Source organism: Corvus brachyrhynchos, unplaced genomic scaffold (genome assembly GCF_000691975.1).
Source record: "Corvus brachyrhynchos isolate BGI_N302 unplaced genomic scaffold, ASM69197v1 scaffold139, whole genome shotgun sequence".
NCBI classification, from domain to species: domain Eukaryota; kingdom Metazoa; phylum Chordata; class Aves; order Passeriformes; family Corvidae; genus Corvus; species Corvus brachyrhynchos.
Genome location: NW_008246062.1, coordinates 1,163,525 through 1,175,158, shown reverse-complemented (window position 1 = coordinate 1,175,158; position 11,634 = coordinate 1,163,525). Strand labels below are relative to the sequence as shown.

At 58.0% G+C, this 11,634-nt stretch overlaps 1 protein-coding gene across 1 annotated transcript in view; it reads right to left on the bottom strand.

Moving 5' to 3' along the window:
• Positions 1 to 541, bottom strand: part of ARID3C (AT-rich interaction domain 3C) — a gene marked incomplete at its 5' end in the record, with an annotated part of 6,550 nt that extends 6,009 nt beyond the window's left edge. Inside the window, one exon of the mRNA XM_017746613.1 lies at positions 451 to 541. Coding sequence (XP_017602102.1) covers positions 451 to 541 — 91 coding nt within the window. The remainder of the gene's footprint in view (positions 1 to 450) is intronic.
• Positions 542 to 11,634: the final 11,093 nt, after the last annotated feature.

The window sequence follows — 11,634 nt, the reverse complement described above, 5'->3', positions numbered from 1 at the left end:
GGACTGCTGGCCCCACTCCCGCACATCGTAGGCACCGATGAGAGGTGCCGATGGTGGGCATCCTCACCAGGCGCTGGCAATGGGGAGCTCTAATGGGCGCTGCCAAGGGCGTTCCCACCAGGCATCACTAAAACGTCCCGAAAACTGCTAATGGCCATCATTAACGGGTGTTGCTAACGCTTGTCACCACGGGGTATGTTAATGGACATCCCCAACGGGCGTTTCCAGTGGGCATCCCTGCTGGGCATCGCTAATGGCCAAGGGATACCAGCATCGACAGCTGCCCCAGCGTGCGGTTAGGGGGGAGGCCCAGGGGAAGCACCGCAGGACCTGCCTGCCGGTTTTGCAGAGACCTAGAGCAGCTCAGAGCCTGAGAACACCACACCGAGAGCCCCCCACCAGCAGCCGAGGCAGGAGGGGCAGGGGCACCCACCCCAGCCACACCTTTACCTCTCTTCTGCATGAAGCCAAAGAGGTCATCCAGGAACTCCTTGCGTTTCGGGTCCTCGTCCAGTTCGTAGAGCTGGAGGCAGGAGAGAGAGAGGGGTCAGTGCTTCCAGCACGTGCAGGTGAGAATGGACAGGGAGCAGTGCTTGGGGCTGGACACCGCCTGTGCCAGATCCTGGCATCACCTCTGGCCTCACCTGCCTGCTCTGCCAGCACCAAGAGGCTCTCTGTGCACCGCTGACAGAATTCCCTGACACACCCTCTGTGCTGGCAGCGCTGGGCTCTCCCCGTGCCTCCGTCTGGCGTGGGCTCCCCACAAACCACTGACTATTTTGAACTTTTGCTGCAGAGACGCCTGCAGAGACGCCTCAGTTTCTCCTGCCCTTCGCCCTCTTAGGTGCAAGAACCACAGCCCAGGGGCATCAGCAAACCCCAAGCCCCAGGCAGAACCCTGGGATTGCAATGCTCAGCTCTGCTCTGGCACCGCCGAGTGCTGGTGTTCCCCAAGTCCCAGCATGGGATCAGCAACCTCATCAGCACTCATCCCTGACAAGGACACAGCCCCACCCAAACTGTGAGGGCTGATGCCGTCCTGGGGAAGGAGAAGTTGGCTCGACCATGGATGGCACTGAGTACCATCCAAGGAGCTGCAAGTGCCGGGGCTGCCGTGTGCACGTGATTGCACAGACACAAACATATGGCTGTGAGGATACTTGTGTGTGCTGGATGGTCTGGACACACGGACACAGCCTGAGCTGAGGGACAGCACTGGGGAGGCGAGTGCAGACCCTACACTAGGAACACGAAGTGCCGGCTCCGTGCGGAAGTCCGGGCTCGCCTGATTCCAGCACAGTGCCTGAATGACCATGACAAATTGGAGCCTGCCAGATCGATGGCCCAGCAGTAAAAGTCAGAGCACATGAAGGAAAAATTAGCACCAATCGAAGACGCTATAGACACCAATTCCTCCCAGCAAGCCCGGCAAGAATTTAAAGCCATTGAAAAGAAACAAAACTCAGCAGTCCAGAATGGATTTCCAAAACATATACAAAGAAATGCAAGCTGGAAAACAAAGTCAGGCACAAAATAGAGTCGTTTAAAAAACAATTGTGCTGGGAAAGGCCGTTAAAAACCAATAGAAAGGGAGCACGCCCCCGCTCCACACAGAACATCATTCACCAGACAGATAAAGGGAGCTGTGCTTAAGGGTCGTCAGGCTGCAGGGACACGGGGATGTGGGGATGCAGTGGGGACACACGAATGTAGGGATATGGGGTTGCAGGGACTCGGGGGGACATGGGGATGGGGTGATGCAGGGATGCAACGGGGACACATGAATGCAGGGACATGGGAATGTAGGGATGTGGGGATGAAAGGACTTCGGGGACACGGAGATGTGGGGATAAGGGAATGTGGGAACACACAGGGATGTGAGGATGTTTCTACAGACCCCATGGTTCCAATCACTGAACAGACACACCTAACAGTCCCTCATGTAACTCACAGGTCAGTGCTAACTGCCTGTCCCTAACCTCATCTAGGGGTACAACTGCCAGACTCACACCACACCCATAGGTCCTGACTGCCTGGCTCCATGGAGCTCCTTCTTTGCTGCTTCCCTGCTTTCTGGATCCCACTTACCTATCCCCTCCTTGCAGCAGGGTGCTCTTGGAGTGCCCTGACCCCTGGGTGCCAGCACTCTGTCCCCCTCCACTGCGGTGCTCCCTGCCTCACTCTGTGCTCCCTCTTTATCGCCTGCTCCTTTCCAGGAGTTCCTCGAGCCACTGATTACGGTAACTAGGTCACGCTCTGAGCAGGGCTCCAGGAGTCCGCTTTGATTTCTGCCCCAGGAAGGCTGTGTCAGCCAGGCTTTGCATGCATTTCCCTGCCTGTCCTTGCCTCTGGAAGGCGTCCACACCCAGCACTTTGACATCCCCTGACATCTGGCTTGTCAAGGCAGGACCAAACCCCCAAAACTGGCAACTACCACTCATCCCACTGCAAGGTGAAGCCATGGCCTTCCCAAGAGTCACCCACTGGATGGGCTCCAGTACCTACTGCCCTGGGTGCCACTCGTGTTTCTCCTCCCATCAAAGCCAGCAGGATCCCACCCAGAGCAGGCTGCTACTGTCTCCAGCCCCCAAAATAGGTGTGATCTCCAAGGGCCGGCTCCTATTTTCCCCCTGTTCATTAACCTCTAACCTTTTATCTGTGGGGCACTGAGATGCAAAAACACATTACATCAAACAGGGAGCAAAGGTCAGCTTTTAAGTGGAGACAAGAGCAGAGGTGAGTAACCGGGGACCAGCCAGCAGGGCCCTTGGATACGCTTGGGATGCATGGGGTGTTCCATGAGATTTGGGGATGCTCAGGCTGGAGAAGAGGTCTCCCGGGTCACACACAGTTGCTGTGCAGGGATGCATGCCTCACTTGGATGTATATAACCCCACACAGGCTGACACACCCCCACATGGGGGTGTGCAAGCCCATGTGAGCATATACAACCCTACACAGGCACGCACAGCTACGTCTGAACTTGCAGCACCCCACAAGTGTGCACGGCCTTGTGTGGGTCCACTCAACCCCTTGTGGACATTGCACAGCTCCACACAAGCATAGGCACAACCCTGTACAGGGACAGAGATCCCCCTAAGTGCTGCACAGAAGGTGGAACAGGAGTGTACAACCCTGCACAAGCATGCACAACCTTGCATCGGTGTGCACAGCCTCGCAGGGGCACGCAGAACACCACAGGAGCATGCACAAGTCTGTTATGCACATGCACACACAACCCACATGGGCACAGATCCCTGCACAGTCACACACAAACCCCAGTTGGACACGCACAACCCCAAATGGACATGCACAACACCATATATGCACACACAAACCCCGTATGTGCATCCACAACCCCAGATGGGCACACAGAGCCCTGAACAGGAACACACAACTCCAGAAAGGGACGTACAGTCCCTCACATGCATGCACAACCCCAGACAGGCACTCCACATGGATGGGCACCCCTGACCCTGCAGAGCATACGCTGCCCCAGAGCATCCCCCTGCCATGCGCCTCGGAGCAGTGGTCTGAGCCTTGCCCAGGGGGAGTTGTGCAACACAGCCAGTGGCTCCTGCTTGCGGTGACCTATGAGCAAGGACCCTTTTAATCGTGTTTGTATTGATATAATTAGTAACTCATTTAATGCCATCGATGTAACTATATTCCTCTATAAACAGAAGTATTAAACTGTCAAGCCCTGGGATCGATATCCACCGGTGCGCAGCACAGCCCTGCTCTGCTGGCCTCGGGGACCCGTCTGTGGTGCTTGGCCACCCCACTGGCCTTGGAACCCCAGCAGCACCCCACCTCCACCTGGCACTGCTGGCCTGAGTGCTGGTGCAGGGCTAGTTCAGTGTGTCTTCATCCCACACCCCACACTGGGTGCAGCTCTGGGACCTGCTCCCTCCTGTCATCCCATTGTCACGGTGATGTCTATATTCCTTAAGGGATGGGGATAACAGGGTTTGTCAGAGAGGTTAGAGGTCAGCAGGTCGAACATGGTTTATTAACAGGATGTGAATAGACCTTATGCTTCCTCCTCCTCCTCCTCCTCCTCCTCCCCACGATTAAGTAACATTGTTAGCACCACTCACTCACCCAGGAGATGCCTCTCCTGGAGCCAGGAGGGCTTCTAGAGATGAAGCTTGGGTCCCTGAGACCCCTTAGCCTAGCTGACACCTCAGACAGAGGAAGGATGTGATGAGGTGCTAAGCCACCCCCCAGGCACTTCCAGCTTGCCCTGTCCTGGTGAGTCCCCACACAGTTCCCCCTGGGCCCTGCTGCCAAGGGACGTGATCTCAGTGGGATCCCCACAGTCCCTGCTCAGCTGCCACCTCCTGCTGGCAGTGAGAGCTCAGATTGGCAGCCAGGATTTAATCCACTTAATATGAGCTGTATCGACCCTGGACCCTGCTCAGCTCCCCCCCACCTTGCAAACCCCCCTACCCTGAGCTGCTTAATATACACCACATTGATTAGCTGCACTGCTAATTTTTCCATCTGGCCACTGTTCACGCAGGGCGCCCAGGTAATGCTCACCTCCCTGCACCCCCCAGCCACACACCACGGGTGGCTGACTGCTGGTACAGTTTTGGAGTCACTGCACCTCTCCGGAGCTCGGCTGTTGCCTCTGAGATCCTTCCCCAGGAAGATGGTTGGGGAACAACAAAGCACCCAGACACTGGGCTGTCCTCCCCTGTGCCCTGCTGGCATGCCTCAGAATACCCAGGATCCAGCTATTCCCAGCTGAGGCACAGCCCTGAGCACCCTGGGGTTCAGGGATCCCAACAGTATCCACAGCCAGAGTCCCCCCAGCCATGGGGCACACACAAAGAACTAAGGGCTTGTGGGTCCCTCCCCCATCCCCACTGCCAGAGCTGGGGGGGCAGATCACTCCCCGCCAGGCACAAACCACCCCCTGACCTTGCAAGCCACCACTTGCCTCTTCCACCAGTTGTTAATAAGTTAATGGTTACGGGACGGCTTTGCTGGGATGGCCGGCTGCGTTCGAAGCCAGTGCTAGCTCTTGGGGGGACACTGCTCCCCGGACCTCACAGCCCTGAGGGGTGCGGAGTGCTTGCTCATCCCAACACCACCAGCCTCAGCAGTCACCCCACTGGTGGGGCCGGACATCTCTGTTTGGAGACCTCTCCCAGCGCTGTGGTTCCCCCTCAAAGCCTTTCATCATGCTTAATATTTAACGGCGCTTTATAGAGCAGGCAGGTTTAATCAGCGCTGATAATGCGGCAGATCCGGCAGGTCATTAAAACCCCCTCCCCGCCGCAGCCGCTCCCGGGAGGGCTGCCTGCTGCAACTGCTGCAAACATTAACCCGGCTCCGCGCAAGGGTTGCTGGCAGCGCTGGCCTTGGGACAGCCCCCCCCCACCCATAGCCTGGCCCCGGCATGAAGGGGGGGGCTCACACGGTCCCCAGCCTTTTGCTCAACACATTTCGCAGGAGGGGAAACTGAGGCAGGGGGTGCTGGCATGGCTCCCCCACAGAGAAAATACGGTGCCCACGGCTGTGTGGTGCCACCATGGGCACCATCCATGGCCCCTGTCCCGTCTGGGGGTTGCGGCACGGGGAAGGTGGTCCCGGCTCCTGGTGAACGCGTCCCCCGCGATCAGCCCCTTGTTACTCGTTCATGGCTGAGCAGGCAGGGAGTCAATGAGTGGATTTGTTCGGGTTAACCTCCCTGACCCACCGGCGCTTGCTACGCCACTGCCTCCCTCTCCATCCCTGCTTTCCTCTCCACATCTGCCTCCCCCTCCGTTCTCATCCCCCCCTGCCCCTGATCTCTCCATGGGTGACTGAAGTTGTGGGACACCCTTCTCCTTCAATCCCTTACTAGGAGACCAGAGCCATGGGACCCTGCTCCATCACCAGCACCACGCCAGGTGGCAAAGCTGACTCTCCCCACCCTCCATACCTCCCAGGGTGATCAGAGCCAGGGGACCCTGTCCATGACACCCCAGCACCATCCCAGGTGTCCCTGAGGGACACGCACATGGAACCCCACGGTGCATGGGTGAGCACATGGGGCATGTGCTGGCACACACTGGGGTCTGTGCAGGCACACACCTGCTGTGGGGCTGTGTGAGTACTGAGGGGCTGTGTGCATGCCTGGGATGTGCATTGGCTGCTCAATCCCCCCTCCCCACCATGCACCTCTGGTCCCCTCCCCTTCCTGCAACTTCTTTGAAGGGATGATGTGGAAGGAAGGGTTGGTGGCCCCCCCAACCCCACCCTGTGAAAGCAACCCCAGTCCCTGCCTTGGCCTCCAGAAGAGCTGTGTGCCTGAGCAGAAAGAGTATCTGGGGCTGGTGCTCACTCATGCCCTGCTACAGCCATGGGATGTGAGCTCTGGATCCATGATGGAGCAACCCCAAGCTGCAGTCTGCAGGGGAGAACACAGCCCCACCAACACAGGCATTTCCAGTGGGTGCCCTGTGTCCCAAGGAACAGGCTTCCACAGCTCCCGTGTAGAGTCTGCCCACCCTCTGCAAACTCATGCACACTGCAGCCTGCTCTGTAGATTTTCACACCTTGTGCACGCTCTCCTTGTGCACAATCACCCTGGACAAACAGCCCCACCGAGTACACTCACACAGCCCCTGTACGTGCTCCCCCTGCTCTGCACAGACCCCGTGCACACTTATGCACCCCTACACACTCTTCACATATACACACAATCCTAGTGCACATCCATCCATCCATGCCCTTGGGACCAGAGTCCACCACTCCTGATCTGACCTCCCCGCTGCAGCCCTGCCCAGCTGGCTGGCAGCACTGGAGATTTACCTCCATTATTAACCCAATTAGTGGATTATCAAAGAGGCCCAAGCTGATGAGGGGGTGCATCCTCCCCAAAGACTCAACTGGCATCCAACTTCAGGAAGGCAGCTGGGGAGGGAGCTGGAAGCAGCCTCAGAATGAGCTCCTGGTGGTGCTCCCCTCCCCTCCACAGTGCCTTTATTCTCACACCCTCAACTAGTTTTTACATTTCTTTGGAGCCCCAATCCCAAGCCCTTGGGACCACCAGTTGGAAGATAGTGTTGTGACAGCTTCTGGGGCTCTGAGCATCCCACAGGCTCCAGTGGGGCTGGGAAGTGCCCTGGGGGGGCAGCAGTGGGAGCAGCAGCGGGGGCAGCACACTGGCACCCACCAGGGCTGCTCAGTGCTGTGGGCTGGGCAAGAGGCAGCCTTGGAGGGGGCTTAGCCCTCAAACCCTGCCTCAAGCATGCACGGGTCCATGCAGTTCCACACATGGAGACACTGGTATGGGCATGACACACCCAAATACACTGGGATGCCACACGTGTGCCTGGACATACACGCAGGTGTGCTCAGACTCGTGTGGGCACACACACACACGGTGCCATACACACAGCCATACGGGTCCACGCACACCTGTGCGCTCATATGGACCCACAAACACATTCCAGCACTTCCATGGGCTCACACACGCTTTGCACGCTCCTATGGATCCATACAGACACACAGGGTCTCCCAAGGATCCCTACACACAGGGGTACTCACGTGGGCTCACGCACACACACGTACCCCCTGCTTACGTTTGTGTTTATACAGATGCACACACTCATGTTGGTCTGTGGGCACACAGACCGCCAGAACACCTCTGTGTGCATTGCCAGACATACCCCAGCAGCCCCCTGACCCTGTCCTGTGCCCTCCACTGGTGCTGGGTTGCCAGAGCTGTTGGAGCCCCAAGGATCAGCACACTGACCCTCACTGCTGACACCACCTCCCTGCTGCAGGTGGTCCCAGATTAGGGGCAGAGCTCTGCTCACAGGTTTGCTGGAGAAAAGCCTCCAGGCACACAGGGACAGGAGCAAACAGTGTCCATCCCCCCTCCCTGCCTCTGCAGTGTAACCAGAGACCCTCCAATTTAGCCCTGGGAGCCCTTGGTCCTGCACCTAGGTTGAAGATGCACTGGCGGCGAAGAGGGGGCTGTGGCATGAAGACCACTACCCTCTCCTCAGGGTCCCCCTCTTCAGCCACCTCCATTCCCTGAACGTTCCTGCCTCTATTTCCCCCACCCCCAGGGACAACACCACAGGCGAAAGCAACAGGGATAGAGGCAGGAGGGTGCACACCACAGACCCTTCCACCCATTTTGGGATGACCCTCTGTGGCACAAGGAGGTCTTTGGCTATAAGGGCAAACACCTCCAGGCTTTGAGATGCAAGTGCACACATTCACAGCTGGCAAGCCCTCCCTAAACGCATGTGAAGGACAGGTGGGTGGGTGCAAGAGGCAACTGCTGGCATCGGGGGAGGCAGGGAAGGAGGAACAGCCACACCACGGTTAGGCTGAGGATAATAGCAAACAGCTGCTGGCAAAACCAGCCACCCCCAAATTAACTGCTGAGGCCACCAGACACCCCAGAGTTCCTGAAGGGCTGGCTGGGGCTCACCCCCTGCAGCTGCTCCTGGGCAGGGAGGAAGGAGCTTCAGAGGATCCTGATCCCCCCAGCCACAGATGGGTGTGAACATGCTGGAGGGGCCCTGGCAGGGAGGGCATCCTCTCAGCTGACAGAGAGCTGGATGCAAAGCCCAGATGTTCCAGTCCCTCCCACCCTGGGGGATGGAGAAGAAAGCCCCGGGTTCTGGTGCTGTTCTTCTATCACTTGGAGGAAACCAGGGCACTCATGCCCTGTCTGTATGCATGGTTTTCCTAGGGGAAAAGCTGAATTCATGGAGCTGAGCTTGGCCCCAGAAATGCCAGGCTCTTACCCATGCCCTCCAAGTCAAACATAATGCAGCACCACAGAATTAAAACTTAGAGGCATCCCAGTCCTCAGGGAAGCTGGGGTTCATGTCTGGTGCACAATCAGCCCCCACGTGGTGCCCCTCACCTCAGGGCTGGGTCTGCCTGACAGCCCTGGGTGTGGAGACCTCCCAGACCTTTGCCCAGGACCCATGTGTCCTTATCAATGTACATAAACCGGCGCCGGGAGCTGATGCAAGAGGTAGGGGTGAGGGGGTCTCTCAGCCCCGTAACATCAGAGTGGCCCTCCCAGTCAGAGCAAAGGTCTCACCAGCTCCCCCTCCCCAAACCAGCGCCTCAGGAAGCATATAAAACCATGGCAATAGATGTGCAGTATTTCCCCAAAAAGCTCCTCTTTGCAAAGGAGCATTTGCCCATGAACCCTCACTGGGTTTGGCCACAACAACCTCGTCCTCTGCTCTCTTTTTAGCACAACTGCGCTGAGTGGAAACCCTTCACTGGCTGGTCCCACACCAACCTCCCACCCCATCCCCATCAAGACACCCTCCCCACTGCAGAGAGATGGGGAAGTGACTCTCTGCTCATTTTCTCCCAAATTACCTGGATTTGGTGGTCTCTGTTCACTTAGCTGTGCGCCCAGTCCAGGAGGATGAGAGCAGAGACAAGCCCTGAACCCCACCCCGCATGATGCCATGATGGCTTGGGGCAGTTTCAAGCAGGGAGTCCTGGTGGGAAATACAGCTCTGGCCACTACAGGGTCTCTCTCCAGCTCCAGGACCCTCATAACCACACTGCCACTGCCCCAGCAGCTTTCCAGCAGACACATGCTGCTCCCCCCCACTTCCCCCACAGCATCACAGCCCAGCCCCTGCGAAACCTCCAAAAGCTGAAGCACAACCACCCTCCCCATTTAGTCCCTGCACAGAGTGGAGAACCTGTTCCCCAGGTTGGGTGAGCCACAGCCCTGCAGCCTGGGGAGGACCCAGCAGGGACATATCCCCTCCTGCATGATCTCTGGGGAGGGACAGGAGTGACAGCCACCCTGCAGACCCCAAAGCAAGCTGGCACCGCAGCCTGTTCCACACTGCAGAAAGACATCCCATTGTTCCCTGGCTGGGACATGCCACCAGGTGGGAAACCCAGGTGTGGGTCTCTGGATGAGGGGTCCATCGCTTTTCCGATCAGGGTTGGAAAAAACCAAAGAGAGCAAACAAGGAACAAGCCAGCTCTCACCCTGAGAAGCAGTGGCAGGATTTATCCTCCCCCCCAGCCTCTCCTGTCATCCCTCTCCCAGTATTCACAACATTCCTGCCCTGCACAAGGGGCGCGGGCAGCCCCAGACAGGGGCAGGGCGGGAGGCTGAAGGACGAGAAATGCCGCGGATGCTTTCTCTAGCCTCCCTGGGAGGGAGGAGCTGTTTCCCACCTCCCGGCTGACCCCGGGAACCGGACAGTCAGCCTTTTTCTGTGCAGCGGGGTGTAATGTAACACTTCCCGGACGAGCTGTTTGGCCTGTGCAGCTCACCCTCCCCGGCCGTCCCCGCTCTGCTTCACGGCAGTGTCAGGCGCTGGCAGCATCCCCGGGCACGGCCGGGGACATGTGCTGCCTGTGCCCTGTCTGCACCTCTATCTTCCGCCTTGTGGGCAGGGAATGAGCCCCGGCCCCTCCAAATAACAACTGAGCAATTCGAAGCAGAGAAGGCAGCAGCATGCCCCCACAGCAGCCAAAAGTTGGGTCCCTGCTGCTGTTCCCTTCTCCTCCTGCCAGAACCGGATGAGACGGAAGTCCCCTCGTCCTCCTGTCCCTGATCAACACCATCCTAAAAAGCCACACAACAGCTGTATGGGGACATCTCTGTTTGTTCTATCCCCTCGCTACACCTTCCGTGTCACCCACTGCGCCTCTCCCTCCCCCACAACGAAGCTGAGCGCACGGGGAGCACAAACCTGCCCTGGTGCTGTGCACTCCATGCCCCCACACTTGCATGGAGAGACACCCGCTGTCTGCAAACCAGAGCTTGCACAACACAGCTCGGATGAGATCCACACACATTAAATACAGAGAGACCCTTCTTCCATCCTTTATAGGAGCCCCTGAAGCCCTTTCCCTGTGCCAGATCTCACTTACAAAGGGGTGTCCCCTACACCCACCAGGAATGAGGCAACAGGGTGTATGTGCTGCTCCCTCCAGTACAGGAAATCAGTGAGCTGCACTGACCGACCACAATATGCCCTGGCTCTTGCTGGGACACAAGGGAACTCAGCTCCATGCCTCGCCAGCTCCTTGGGGTGACCACACACCAGAGCCCTTGCCCTGCAAAACCTCCATGGACAGGGGTCAGCCTGTTTCACCCATTATGGAAAGCACCAGGGATGGAGCTGGCAGAGATCAGGGCAGGCACAGGAGATGCCTGGACACTAGGCACCCTGCCATGATTCAGGGCCTGTGGACAGGCACAGGGGACACAGAGGAGGTGGGGTCATGAAGCAGGGTTGAGATGGGGTTTGGTAGCAGGGACATGAGAGTGCCTATGGGGCTTAGGGACAGGGGCAGTGAGGAGCATTCAGGGGGTACCCATTTAGGGGAGGATGAGGTTTGGGGACACTGGATGAGTACTGGGGGGTTTCATTTAGGGTGGCGTTTCAATAATGTCTGGGGTTAATGGGGATATGGGGGATGTCTGCTTGGGGTGGGTCTGGGCTGGGGCGTGGTGTTGCCCATTTAGGGTGGGACGGAGACAGGGTTTGGGAGCAGTGGGGGGGCATAAGAGATGTCCCTTCAGAGAAAGCTGAACCCGAGTTTGGGGACTATGGTGGGACACCGGGGATGCGTGCCCGGAGCAGCCGGTGCCGGGGCAGCGATGCCTCCTTTCCTGCT